Here is a 15,270-nt window from a genome sequence, read left to right as displayed (position 1 = left end):
TTAAAACTAACTGACAGTACAGCTCACTCACAGGAATTACTTGGTTTGATCAAAACCTAGACCTTTTAAACGTATACATTTTACCTGTATGGAAATTATTTTAAAAGCTTGTGCATATTGTGGTTCAGTTATAAATAATTTAATTTCTACCTAAATACTAGAACTGTGTTTCTTTCATACTTTCTTTCCCTTAATGTCTAGGCTATAAATTATTGGATTATACATTTTCTATTTATCTATGGACAAAGTGTTACTATACAAAGTCTCGTATTTAAATTACATTTGTAAATGACAATTGTCATTACTACTACTATGATGGGGTATCAAAAGGTTTCGAGGCTAGTTTTAAAACACCCCTACAGATGGCAGCACAATGCTGTATGCACAGTCGCAGGGAGCACCGACTTTCATAAGTCAGTGTGCCAAAAGACATCGTCCTATGTACATCCGAAGCTGCGCAACTGTTACTATTCTGACCACGTGTGGTACCACATCTTATTTCATCATGGACAGCAAGTTAGAACAAAGAGCGAACGTAAAACTTTGCGTGAAACTGGGCAATCTGCCACAGACACGTTTGACATGATTTAGCAAGTTTACTGCGATTCTGCAATGAAACGTGTAAGGTGTTTTGAGTGGCACAGCACTTAAAGAGTGGAAGAATATTACTGGAAGACAAGAGAGTAGGAAGACCTTCAATGAGCTAAACCCCTGGAAATGACTAAATGATTCCACAACTTCTGCATGATGATCGTTGGAGAACATTCCACAACATTGCTGCCATTGTTGGTGTGTCATACAAAAAAAGTCTTGTAAATCCTCACTTGCAATTTATTCATGTGCCATGTTGCTGCCAAGTTCGTCTCCAAGCTGCTGATCCATGAGCAGAAGAAACATTGCATCAAAGTCTGCCAAGAACTCTGTTAGCATGCCGGGGATGACCCATCCTTTGTGTCAAGGGTAATTACCAGTGACAAAACTTGGGTGTATGTGGACGACCCTTAGACGAAGCAACAGTCTTTACAGTGTAAGAGCCCATCATCTCCATGACCAGAAAAAGCGAGGCAGGTCCACAGCTCGACCATCATCTTTTTCGACATTCGTAGCATTGTGCATAAAGAATTCGTCTCCAGGGTGTCAATAGTGAATTCTACTGCCAGGTTTTAAGCCGTTTGATGGAGGACACAAAGTTGTTAGCTTTTAAAACAAAGCTAATCCCAAAACTTTTTGAGATTACCCCATCGTACTACTACTACTAATACTAATTTAAAATTCAAATTCATAAAAGAAAAAACCTTAGACAAATAATTGTACGTTTCCAATATGCCCTTTCCTATAATGATACTTCACTATTTACTTAATTTAATTTATTTAAAAAATTTATTTTTGTAAATACATATATATGAGATTTATTACATAGCTTGATTCTTTCAATGAGCAGTCGTATGCGCAGCCCAGCGCTGACATGACGCTTGTGAACACCACCTCCTCTAAACCGGAATAATAGGGAGCAAGTGACCATCGAGGTCACGAGGATATAATCCTTGTAGCTGATGAAGAAAGTCAGTTAACTATGCAAAATAGACTTCAGTGACTAGACATTATTGCACAAAAAACAACTTTTATTGTCGTTGGACATTTTGTTCGTCAAGGAAGATGTCTCAAGAAACTAGTTCATCTGAAGTAAGTTTTATCGCGTGTGCGCGATTAAGCGCCAGGAAACTATGAACAGATTTGATTGGCTGTTCTAAATGTCGATCTAAACTTTGGTTGCGTGTTATTGGTTAGTTTTAGGCTAGCCGTCATTTATTGGAAGAGAGATTGTAAGGGCGGGGCTAAAAAAACTTAAACTCTTTGAAAGAAGGCAAGGTTACGTGTTTATAATAGATTTAAATAAAATTTATTCGCTTTTGAAATATTTAAGTGGATAATATATGTTAAATAAATCAGTGCTTATGTTTATATTTGCGCGTTTGGAGCCGAGAGCTCATAAATGCTGTCCTTTAACCTGGGCATGAGGATTAAATAAATGAATGGAAGGTATGGGAGTGGTTGGAGAGTCCAGGGCATGGGTGTATATCTTTTTATTTACAATCATTTAAAGACGTTTGGCCATGTAAATAAAATTTAATAGAAGTATAATATAAGTTACTTTACTTATCTAACATGCCTTTGAATTATGATCAGAAATATTATAACTGGTAGTTAGATAGTAGTTATGACACCTGGTGAAGGAGCATGTCAAAGGTTTTTCTTTTTCTTCTTTGAGACACGTTTGAACAGTGCCCACTGTGAATGTACTTGCCCAATGCCTAAAAATGTGCCGAAGCACTCCTGCATGGGATATTAAATAACAATCCTTAAATGCCGAACTATGTTAGAGTGTTGGTAAATAACACTATTTTGATATGAAATTAATGATTAAGTTGAAGGAAAGAGACGTTAAAGGAGTTCCTGGGAGGCCAGCGTTTCAGACATAAAGCAGGCAGTCCAATTATGGCTCCGGTGTCCTGATAAAATCTTCTATCTTGATGATTATCCAAGCACTAGTGAAACACTGGGTTAAGTGCAATAGTGTTTTGAAGGATTAAATAGAGAAATAAAGGTAGTTTTAACTCTTAAACCTGTGTTCTCCTATTCTGCACAATCAGAGGTCCTGGCTTGACTTGAACACCACTTGTGTTTTCTGCTTTTCTTCTATATGAATTAGAGAGCAATTCAGGATTTAGCCATCTGCTAAGTTAGGATGACTTAAAGGCATTGAACAGAAGCAGTGTTTTGGAAGAATGAGATGCGTGTGAGAGTATCAAACACCACACATTAAATGATTTCCTGGGAGGGTCAGTGTTTCAGAAGTGAAGGAGGCAGTCTGATCATGGCTCATGACTGAGAGAACTTCCCACCTTGATGGTATTCAAACACTAGTGATAACACTGGGATAATTGCATTAGTGTAGCAGGAGATTATACAGAGAAATAGAAGTAAATTTTACCTTTATAACTGTGTTCTGACTTGAACACCCCTTGTTGTTTTGCTTTTGTTGTACACTTGCATATGTGGTAGAGAGCCATTCAGGATTCAGCCATCTGCTAAGATGTCAGTTAAGATGACTTAATAGCATTGAACAGAAGCAGTGTTGTGGAAGAAGGAGATACGTGAGGGAGAGAGAGAGTATCAGACACCACACACACTGACACACCAGCTAACAATGAGTGAGTTAGTTGTTAGTTTATCAGCATTGTACAGCAGACGCAGGGTGTGTGGGAGGGTGGGTTAAGGTTTTATAGGAAGGGACAACTTTCTCTTCTGAGCCACCACCCCAAAGCTCATTCATTAGCAAGATCTAGAGACAAGTGCACATCATCTTAAAAAGTCCAAGTATTTAAAGGTTCAAGCGCCGAGATGGAAGGGCCATTTAAGTGTATAAGAGTGAGTTTAAAACGAGAAAAATTGTGTTTTGTATTTTAACTAAACTGTAGGGCTGTATGAGATTTGTAAATTGACTTGTGTTTTTCAGGAACAAAATGGAAAGGTCACTCGGATTATTCGCATTGGAACCAGAAAAAGCCAGGTCAGAACATTTATATATATGATTTTAAAGTGTGTGTGTGTGTATATGTGTGTGCTGCAATTTAGGACTATTTTAATAATGAATTATAATGCAAATGCAAAGTTTAAACGCATGTACTCAGTAGCTCTTATTTCAAATTAACTTGGTTGTTTTGTGCATGTGGTAGCTAACCATGAAGATGATAAATTTGAATACTAAAAAATATCAGAAGTAAAATATAACTATGAAATAAAGCTTAAAGATGGAGGACGGCAATTGTGTGAGTTAAGTTGAAATGTTAAGAAAACTAATAAAGTCTGTGGTGAAGGGGCTGAGAGTGGGGTACGTGTGAAAAGCACAAACAGCTGAGGAGAATATGGCTAATTAGCGCGCACGTGTGTGTTGCTATGAGATGAAAAAAAAAAGTGGAGCGCAAAAGAGCCAGAAAGAGCGCGCGCGCGCACCAAGATGAGGAAAGTGAAGTGCAACAGGGTAAGAGCGGAAGAGAGCGCACGTGCAGCGCTGAAAAGCCAGCAATAGTGCGCGCGTGTGTGTAAAATTAAATTTAAAAAGGTTGATTTAAGGAAAACTGGGAATAAAACCCCGACTCGGAGCAACACACAGTAATTATCCACATTTCCTTCAGGTGTGAATCCTCTTCCACTTACCTGACACTCGGCCACGCCCCTGCCAGCACAAAGTCTTTGTTCACACACTTTTGCTCGTAAAGATGTTTGCCCTCACGCTATTACTCCACTTCAGTAAGCCCCAAACCTACATGACGTCAGAGCGTTCGCAGTTCGAGTGAGAATCAAGCGAGATGACGTCATGAACGAATTGATAAATTTGCCGGTTAATCGCTTCACCCCTTTTATCTATCTGTAAAGTGTGTAATAATTTTATGTATGTGTGTGTGATATGTATATGCACACGTGTATGTATATATTCAGGCTAATATGTGAACAAAAATATTTTTTTAATAAAAGTGCATTATTTGCTTTGAGCTGTTAAAAACAAGCATGATGTGCTCGTTCATGATGTTACAGGCTTTCACAAAGACTTAAATAATTACACTTACCCAAAAGAGCAGTAAATTGGCTCAGGGTGGACAGATAAGTGCGAGTGGGTGTCGAACAGCATGCAGGCATCAGATAAGACCATTCCTCATGTCTCTACTCTGATTATTAAGAGTGACTGTGTCCAAATTAGCATTATCGATCCATAATTTAATTATTGAAATAAAAATCCAAGCATTGTTTAGCTAAAGAGGTCATGTACAGTCTAAGATATTCATGCTGAGGATTTATCATGTGCATGTCACTTATGTTCTCTTTCAGCTGGCTCGGATTCAGACAGACAGCGTGGCCGAAACCCTCAAAGAGCTCTATCCAGAATTGCAGCTAGAGATAGGTATAGAGATTTCTGTCTTTCTTTTTTCAGTCAGTCTGTTTTTTTTTTCTAAATTATTTTAATTTTTTTTCAGTTTTTTGCCTTTTTTTTTGTTGCTTTTTTCTTATTTTCTTTATTGCTTTCTTGGTAATTTCTCCCTTTTTTTCCCCTTTGTTTTTTTAATCTTTTTTTTTACTTTCTTGTTTTTTATTTCTGATACTTTCTTTTGTTTCCCATATTTTTATGTTTTTTTTTTGTCAGTTCTTGCTTGCTTGCCTTCTTGATTGCTTTTTTTTTCACTTCTTTCTAAACTCTTTCCTATTATCCACTTCTCTTTTGTTTTTCTTCAATTACATCATTCTGTTTCATTATATCATGTCCCTCTAGTCCCTCCTGGTTTCAGTCTCTCTCTGTGGATCTTCTAGTTTTCCTCTCTCTCTCTTGTCCTTTCTTGTCTTCCCAGACTCCTTTACAGACAGTTGAGTGATTGTGCTGTAGTGAGCCTGTGTAATCCACACCACTTCTCTCCTCTCTTCTGCCGGAGAGATTGGTGCTGATGTCAGAATGTGGCACAGTACTCTTCTTTTACATTATTCCTGTGTGTGTTTCACAGTTGCCATGTCAACAGTCGGAGATAAAATCCTTGACACTGCCTTATCAAAGGTAACACAAGTTAACGCTATGTTCTAGTGAGGAACGTTAAGGAGGAGTGTCCTCTCACATTATAGATGCGCAAATATCTATTTTTCTTATTGTTACAGATTGGAGAGAAGAGCCTGTTTACCAAAGAGCTGGAGAATGCCCTTGAGAGGAACGAGTAAGAGCTAGCCATTCTGCTGAATTAATGTATATTCCTGTGCTCTACATGCTGACACGTGTGTGTGTGTGTGTGTGTGTAGTGCCATCTACTGTTCAGAGAGAGATTGGTGTCCTTTAACATTAGAGTGAATCTAAGCTTAAGATTTCACCCTGCTACTTCTATCAGCAGTCACATCATGAGTAAACATCAGTGAGCCAGTTCCATTGGCAGGCATGCACACTCATGCCATAATACTACCTTAACCAGGTTTCATAATGGTGTTCATTTTGATATATAATAATCTCAGAATGAGCAATATTAGCCCACCCTAACACAAATATAATGCGAATAATATATATATATATATATATATATATATATATATATATATATATATATATATATATATATATATATAATATTATATATATATTTTTTAATATATATATATAGTATACACAATATTGCAAAAATTGTCTGGGCCATAATGGGAGGCAGCTTGTCTCCAAAAACGAAATTGGATTGTGTCCTGCGTAGTTTTTGTTCTCTCTTGGAGAGAATTATATTGCAATAAGGCAGTGTGAAGGTCATTTCATTCATGCAATCTCAGGCACAGCTCTCTCAGCTAGACATCGGCTGAATTTGTCCCATGAGAGGGCTTGATCATGCTCTTACTTGGGAATAACATTAGTTTATTTATAAAGATAAATTTATGTACCAAGGAATCGTTATTAAAAGTTCTTGGTTGAGGGTTGCAGCAAAAAAAAAGTAAAGCGGGTATCACATTAAAAACTTTCTCCACAAATTATCCTGTATGTCTTTGTGAAACTGGATCCTTTTCTGCAGTTTAGTGAATAGGACTGTTTAATAATGCTAAAGATTATTTCTTACTGGTTGTTTTGTTGCATACTAAATAAGACCCCTTTAAAGAAAGTCTTTCTTTGAAAGGTTTCTTTAAAATTTTGTCTTGTATTACAGTAAAATTAAATTCAATTACATTTTATTTGTATAGGGCTTTTAACAGCTGTCATTGTCGCAAAGCAGCTTTACACAATCATAAGAATAATGAGATTTTTGTGTTTTCCGCATCTCCAACACCAGGGTGGATCTTGTTGTGCACTCTCTAAAAGACCTTCCTACCTCACTGCCTCCTGGTTTTACCATCGGCGCTGTTCTTCAGTACGTTCTCCAATTCTTCATAGATAAATCCATCTTTATCAAATATCATATTTAAAAATTTTTTTGTATTTTGTGCATTTATAAGCACTGATTTTTGTTTCTTAGGCGTGAAAATCCTCATGATGCTGTAGTGCTTCATCCAAAGAATGCTGGACTCACTCTGGACACCCTGCCAGAAAAGAGGTGAACCCTTCAAATAGAGCTTCTCATAAAACCATTAATAACCAATAACCATACTTGTAGTCTGATGTGGTGTGTTTTTGTTTGTTTGTCTTTTCCTCCAAATCCTGTTGCAATGGAAAGTTCTTAATCTACAATCTTTTAACCAGTGTAACCTTGATATCCTCTTTCAGTGTGATTGGCACAAGCTCGCTCCGTCGAGCTGCACAGCTGAAAAAAAGGTTCCCACAGCTGGAATTTGAAAACATTGTATCCTTTCTCCTTCCCAAAGCTGTGTCTGCTTGTCTGTTTATATGTGTGTGCTCTGTGTATTTTTTGAAATGCATAAACATACTTGTGTTGTAAATCCTTTACACAGTGGAATTAGAGAGGCAACCTGAATACGCGTCTGAAGAAGCTTGATGAAAAGGACGACTACGCTGCCATCGTTCTGGCTGCGGCCGGTCTCAAGCGCATGGGCTGGGACAACCGTATCAATCAGGTGTTTACATATTAACATCACCATTATTTATAATATTGCTTGATAATGCACTGTAAAAAATTAATCCTTATTCTCCCAGAATCACACATTCACAGTTTGAGTCCTGGAATATGCCTGATCCCTCAGGGAAGAAAAATTGTCATATATGTGATTGCTTGGTCATTCAGTACGTTCATACATTTCAGGTCGTCACTTGACCTTATTTTATTGCCAAATAACGTTGCTGAGTCAAGACCTGACCGACTGAAGCAACCCTCGTCATAACACTGCCTCCAGAGGCTTGTACAGTAGCCATGATGCATAATAAGTGCATCGCTTCATGCATTCCCTTCTTACCCTGACACATCCATTGCGCTGGATTATGGTCAAACTAGACTCATCAGAACACATGAGCTGTTTCCGTTGCTTTAAATCCAATCCTAGCCTTTCTAATTAGTCCCACTAACACATGGTTTTCTTTTGGCCCCACATAAGTTTAGTCTCAATCCGACTGAGTTTGTGTTGCATTTGTGTGTCGTGGAAATGCCCTAAATTTCACTATTGAACAAAGCTGTGATTTCTACTGACCATTTATTTTCCATTGAAACTTCACTGAGCATTAATTTATATTTGGTCTTAATTTAATCTAATTAAGCCTTTATTTTTCACATACATTACTGCACAGTGAAATTCTTTCTTCCGTATCCCAGCATAGCTGGGAGCACAGGGTCGGCCATGAAACGGCATCCTTGCAGCAGATGGTGTTAAGGGCCTAAAAATGTCAACCTGGTGGAGCTGGGCTTATCACTAACCTTCCAATTAGTAACTCATTGCCACAAATCTCTGAGCTACCACCATGTTTAACAAAGCATGATTAATAAGAGACACTGCTTGGAGAGAACCTTTTCCAGGAGCTGGTGGTGTTTGTTTCTCATTGAATTGAACAGTTTCCCAGAAGGGAGGCTTTGAAATATGTTATGGTCTGGATGAGCGATGGTCGGCAGTGATTTTGCTCATTTCCTGATCTTTGAGATGTGCAAGTTCTGGAAATGTGATCAGATGATGTGCTGTAGTCTGGCAATTGAGTGAATAAGATAAACCAATTATGGAAGAGGTGAGAATCCACTCAAAGTGTATCATTAAATCAACACTGATGGGTTTAATTGCCTCTGGAAGAGTCTCCTTTGAACCTTGTTGGCAGTTGAGTTGATGTTACCCTGTCGTTTAAGCAGCTTTACAAATGCCAGGATTTTAATGGATTTAACAGTTTTTACTTCACAGCTATATATTCAATTCAAATTTTATTTGTCGCAGTACGATATGCAGTGAAATGCTTATACAACCGCCCATGACCTTTAAAAAAAAAAAAAAAAGACTATCAGTAAGAAATAAATTATGGAATAATTTTTTAAAAATAAAATTATATATAGAAAAACTTTAGCTATAGTAGTTGAGAACAAAATATAAAATACCTAAAAAACGTAGCTGTACAAATATAAAAAAAACTTTAGTTGTGGAAATTGAAATAGAATTTCAATAGAAATGTCTGGGGAGTGTGCGAATATGCATGATTGTGTAGATGCAATGTCCATAAGTGTGCAGTGTGCAAAAATGAAATAGAAATGTCCATGGTGTGTGTAAATATGCAGATTCTGTTCTATTTTTTGGAACGTTTACCTTGCAAGTTGTTTTCAAGGGATTTTTTAAAACCATATAACGTAATGTAAACCTTTTAAAACGGTGGTTAAACTGTCCAACTACTACCGAAGCTGCTGTTATAGATTTACTCAATAATTAGTGGAATTGGACAACTCGGTAACACTGTGGTACAAGCATTTATTTATTTATTTATTTTTTTTACAATTTGTGTAAATGTTTTATTTATCCTGGTTTCTTTCAGGTTCTGGGTCCTGAAGACTGCATGTATGCTGTAGGCCAAGTGAGTGACCAAACATAACTGACCATGCTGAGATAATCTAAGATTTTCAGATTATTTTTGTAAGATCATATTTGTAAGTTTTTGCTAGATCGAATTTTGTCCAAAATGAGCTCATTCTAAGAACATCACAGTGTGTCAGGCAACATTGTTCAGACACAAGGAAACACCTGTTTAACCATCTGTGCCAACGGTCGCTGAAGAGTGCAAAATATTGCTCTGGTGTTTGCAACTTTGTAAGAACCCTGAAGCACAAAATATACATTGATATATTGGGGAAAGTGTCTTCCTTAGCTTCTAGTTCTGGATTGAAATCCTGAATGATCTTACCATCATTGGCTGCTGGTTATGTTTCAGTATGTTAAGCTGCCAATTCACCTTGTACTACCCTGATTGTAGGGAGCGTTGGCGGTGGAGGTAAGGGCAAAAGACATCGACATCCTCAAGATGGTCTCCATCCTTCATCACCCTGACACTGTGCTGCGGTGCATTTCTGAGAGAGCTTTCCTCAAGCAGCTGGTTAGTCTTTTTCACACACATGTAAAATGCTGGCGTATTTATGGTGTAATGTATTGGAATGAAATTGGAATTAGTTTCTGGGACCAAGGAAGACCATGTTCAGTAATTCGAACATATGGCATTGCACAATGCTCAGGTTTTCAGCATTCAGTCATTCATCCTTAATAACTTCCTGGTCATGAGTGTGCTGTTTTATCCTCTTGAAACCTGAATTTCAGCCATAACATCATGACCACCTTGCTTAATATTGAGTAGGTATACGGGTCAGCCTTCACTCCCCATGTACATCAGTAAGCCAGCGAGCACCCATGACCCTGTCGCGAGTTCGTTTTATTTCTTCCTAGGATTACTTTTGGCTGGCCTCTACCACTGCAGACCAGCAACATCCCACAAAAGCCGCAGTTTTGGAGTTGTTCGAACCCAGTATTAAAAAGGTAGCTACTGTGAGAAGGGGCAAATTGTAATGGCTACACAACTGGGCAAGAGCAACTTCAAAACTACCGCCTTACAGGATGTTAACAGGCTGCAGTTGTCAGGACGTACCAAAAGTGATCCAAAGTGAGAAAACTGGTGGTAATGGCTGGCACAGGCTTACTAAGGCGCATGGGGAGTGAAGGTTGAGCCATGTAGTCTGATCCAATATTAGTGGTACTGGAGCGCAAATTGAGGAACAGGTTAATGATGGTTCAGTAGAAAGGTGTCACAACATATAGCTTGTTACTGTTTTGGTGGGTCCAGGTTATGAGGACATGACATTTTCTCCCATGTATATAGCCTCATATGAGAAATTATTTTTTTCATATTTTCGATTTCTTTTTGCCAGACTTCTTCCTCAGTTAATAACTAATAAAACTAATACAGAAGTTCTTGCATTTTACACACCAGTAGAGTTTGGCTCTTGGGTGGTTAAATAAGGCTACTAGTTTGTCCAGTCTGAACCAAGAAAATGTAATGGGTAGGTAGGTACAAACAAACGTTTTCCTCTCTTGTTGAGGTCACTTATGACCTTGAGGTGAAGATAAGGTTGAGGAAGTGTCAAAGCCTGAATTTACAGTCCATTTAACATTTTGATTTAAAAACTGTAGTAATTTTAAAGTTTAAAACCCTTTTTCTTTTGACAAAGTTCAATGACTGCCCACTTCCATTCTAAGAGATTTCGGAATGTTTGTAAGTTCACAGGACACTGGACAGGATTCTCGGCTGTGTTACTCAACCATATTCTCCCAATAAATGATATTAATACAGATGTGTTCAAAATAATAGCAGTCCTACATCAGTTACCAGATCAATAATTGTTTTGGGGAGAAATTGTATATCTTCATGGTAAATATTTTACTTGTAGTTGTAGTGGAGTAAAAGAAAACCCAACAGACCCAACAGTCATGATTGGATGCACCTGATTCTGTTGGTATGTTTAAAATAATTGCAGTATGGAGTTCAATTGGAGAGGTAAATTTTTGTGTCAAACAAGCCTTATTTAAGGATAAATGCAGAAAAGGTTGTCCTGTGCATTTCCCTCTAACGGAATAAAACAGGTCATTTCAGACTTTTTTCAGAACAACAGTGTACTTTGATTCAAAAGTTGATTAGAGATGGAGGCACAAGCGTCATGATATGGGGATGCTTCTCGTACCATGGTGTTGGGCCTATTTATTACATTTAAGGGATCATGGATCAATTTGAGTACATCGGAATACTTAGGTCATGTTGTCTTATGCCGAAGAGAAAATGCCCTTGAAATGGGTGTTTGAACAAGACAACGACGCCAGAAACACCAGTAAACAAGCAGCATTTTGTTTACAACATTATGGAGTGGCCAGCCTAATCCCCAGACCCTAGTTCAATAAAAAAAGTTGTGGGCTGACATTAAAAATGCTGTTTCTGAGGAAAAACTAAGAAATGCAGAGGAATTGTGGCATGTAGTACAATTGTCACAGATGTGAAGCAGGTCTCTGAAAGCATGGTTATACAACTAAATATTAGTTCAAGGATGCACAAGAAAGATTAAACTTCAAGCATTTTTGTTTAAACGGTACATTCATCACTTTGTAAAGATGAATGATGACACTGCTATTTTTTTAAACTGACTAATATATTTATTTTTTTTTCACTTTCTGTAAACTAATAATCCATTTAGCACATCTTTCTTTATGTTGTGATTCAGAATAGAACGTGCAGGGAGTCCAATGCATTTGTGTGATTTAAATTAAGTTATTATATGGATATGCAGCCTTTTCTCACCTTTTTCAACACACTGCTATTATTTTGAACACGACTGTACATGGATAAATCTCAACTGGTACTAGGATATTCTTTTATTACTTAATTTGCTTGTATTGTGAATTTTTCTTTATTTAGGAGGGAGGCTGCAGTGTGCCTGTCGCTGTCCACACAGAAGTGAAGAACTCTGTGGTAAATAAAACACACACTAATGAATTATTATTGATGCGGATAAATGTCCATTAAATATAGGGGATAAATGTCAGTTAAGTAATGAATTTGGACTTACTGAAAAGAACTTCTCAGGTGCCAAGTGATAACAGAAACTGCTAGTTTTGTTTTAGTTCACTGACCTTGTTGTCTGTTTTTGGTCACATGAGCATGAACACGCGTTTGGGGTAAAACAACCTGTTTTCTGCTTGTAGCTCTATTTGACAGGTGCAGTTTACAGTCTGGATGGGGCTGACTGCTTAAAGGACACCATGCAAACCAACATCAAATTAGACAGTGCGGTAAGTGTGCATGCACCCCCACAAGTTGTTTTGCACTTTGCAAGATGTTGGGTTAAACATTGTTAGATGAAGAACTAATGATTCTTTTAAATAATTTTATATTACACACTCTAGAGGTTACCCATGGCTCCGTGTGGGCCTGTGTGCAGATCCTGGCGCCCGTGTGATTACCATTGAGCACACACCTGGGTTCAAAGTTTCGGCAGATGTATTATTACCTCACAGTATGACACACAAAGTGATGATGACGGTGCCTACTGTTACATGTTTAAGGGATGGCTGCTACACTGGCCAAACAGAATTTCAAATAGATAGACGGATGGATAAATCGATAAAGTAATTTTATATAATTCTGATAAAAAATTATATATGATATGACATGTTGATCTGGTTAAGTGTCATGTGCTTAATATTAGGTGAGACAGAACATATGGAAATTTTACTTTTAGGAAATTACAGATCTTGTAAAGTTACCAAGATCAATATCAATCTAAAATTGCAAGTTAATTTGTAAATGGATGGCACAATCAGGAAATATTATATTTTATGGTTGGCTACTTGTACCAATGAAAACAAAAAAATCCTCAATGATTTTGCATGCTTTTTGTATGCATGATATAAAGTTAAAACTTGACTGGTGCTTAAATGATGTAGAGCTTGGATAGTAATCTAGCTAGAATTTTTTGTTTCCCCCCTGCCTTTGTGCTGAGTGCTTCTGGGACAGTCACCTCAATCCTGATCAGGATTAAACTATGGATGGATTGATTAAATGATGGATTTGTTTTGTTTGTTTGTTTGTTTTTTTCAGGTAAATGATGGCCAAGAAATGCGTGCTCATGTCGCCGTCACTGCCAACAACATATCCCTGATGGCTCTGGACGCTGCAGAGAAGCTGGGTGTTGATCTTGCCAACTTGCTGCTCAGTAAAGGAGCCAAGGACATCCTTACCACGGCTAGACAGCTCAACGATGCCCGATAACAGCCACCAGCCAACCCTGATCCACATGATAACCTTAGCACTGCCAACGTGACAAATAAAAGCATGCATGCATATTCAAAGAAGGTCATGGGTATAAACAGTGATTTTAAATAGATGTAACAGAATGATTGTATGCCTCTGGTTAACGGTGTCCTCACAACATTTTTTTTTTCCATCATTGATGATTAGATACATTCTCAGTACTTTCACAGTCAAAGAACCAACCATGTACATGCTGACTTTTTCATTACCATATCAAGTAACTTTAACTCAGGTGCACTCAGGGGAAAAAAAAAGGTTTTTAGGTTAGTTAAGACTTCCTAAACAGGGTTTTTACATGTGACCTCTTTATCTAAAATGTGTATACCTGTACTTGGTGCTCAGCAGATCTGAGGTTTAATATTGTGTTGCAACCATAAATATATAAAGAAATATAAGTTTTAGTCAGGTTGCACATTTAGTCATTAAGCAGTTTGCAAATTACTTTATTATCTTATATGCTTATATTGTCAGGTTTATATTCTCCTCAACCTATATGTTGGATCTTCATTTCAGGGATACTTGGTGCCATTTAATTTTTGGGCCTTAAGTATTCACTGCTGCCCGTTAAAGAGCCCTGGCACAGATTAAAGATGCCCAAATTTTCAGTGGGTTAAAGGAATAATTCATTTAAACATGAACAAATTTTCTGTTTTTAAGCCAAGAAGCTTTGGTGTTTAAAGTTTGCTGCTTCTTTTTTTGTACCATATCTCAGCCATCACACCTGTACATGCATTTAAAATCAGGCAGAATTAATGTGTATTTTACAATTTTGAAACTAAGGTTTAGGTCAAGCTCTTAGGCCATCTTTACCAGCTGGGAAGTTGGTACTATGTATCAATTTATTACATCATGTAATTTATTACATCATTATTAATCAATACATATGTTAGATTTTTGAATGTGCCTTACAAAGCAGCTTGTAGCAGTTATGTAGTAATAGAAATTCCCATTTGGTTTCCTTTCCACCAGCTAGCAAATGTGGTCCACATGCTTGACCAAGGCATTGATCTGTTTTAGCAGCATGTTAAGACTCAACATGACTTGAGTGTACATTTGAGTCTAGTTTGTAAGCACGAAGAAACATAAATTTGGACACTAAACATGTTTTGCCTGTTTTAGCCATGTAAATGCACAAATCAGACTTTCTCAAATCTGCTACTTCACTCCAGTGTTGTAATGTGTGATCAGGAAGAGAAGTGTACATGGCTGTAATGCTCTCAGTGTAAAATCTGAGACTCCCTGTTCAATACTGAATCATTTATGGGCTGGGTCTAATGCCAGTAAGCTGTTTTAGTGCCTGAAACGTGCCTTAACGTTATAATGCACCATGTGACGTATAAATAAAATGTTGAAATTAAAGATTTTGCGTCCTCGTTTATGCTACACTAGCAGTTATTTTAATGACTTAGTAGTTGTACAGATGCTAATTGTTAGCTTTACTCAGTGCACTAACTGAACCCTGATTTAGTGCAGGCTTTCACTGCATGAAACATGATCACTTGATG

At 37.5% G+C, this 15,270-nt stretch overlaps 1 protein-coding gene across 2 annotated transcripts; it reads left to right on the top strand.

The window, feature by feature from the left end:
- Positions 1–1,492: 1,492 nt before the first annotated feature.
- hmbsa (hydroxymethylbilane synthase a) lies at positions 1,493–15,124 on the top strand. Of its 2 annotated transcripts, none has more exons than XM_053484749.1 (14): positions 1,493–1,683; positions 3,518–3,571; positions 4,888–4,960; positions 5,553–5,602; positions 5,701–5,756; positions 6,840–6,917; positions 7,023–7,100; positions 7,271–7,346; positions 7,465–7,578; positions 9,458–9,496; positions 9,893–10,012; positions 12,371–12,424; positions 12,658–12,744; positions 13,553–15,124. In XM_053484749.1, exons 1-14 carry the CDS (start codon positions 1,657–1,659, stop codon positions 13,721–13,723), a joined length of 1,077 nt encoding a protein of 358 aa, XP_053340724.1. In that variant the 5' UTR covers positions 1,493–1,656; the 3' UTR covers positions 13,724–15,124. The 2 variants fall into 2 exon arrangements, with proteins under 2 accessions (XP_053340724.1, XP_053340723.1); XM_053484748.1 differs by lacking the exon at positions 1,493–1,683 and adding an exon at positions 3,308–3,429.
- Positions 15,125–15,270: the final 146 nt, after the last annotated feature.

This window comes from Clarias gariepinus, chromosome 24, assembly GCF_024256425.1.
Source record: "Clarias gariepinus isolate MV-2021 ecotype Netherlands chromosome 24, CGAR_prim_01v2, whole genome shotgun sequence".
In the NCBI taxonomy this organism is placed as follows: Eukaryota; Metazoa; Chordata; class Actinopteri; order Siluriformes; family Clariidae; genus Clarias; species Clarias gariepinus.
This window is presented reverse-complemented; position numbering and strand designations above follow the sequence as displayed.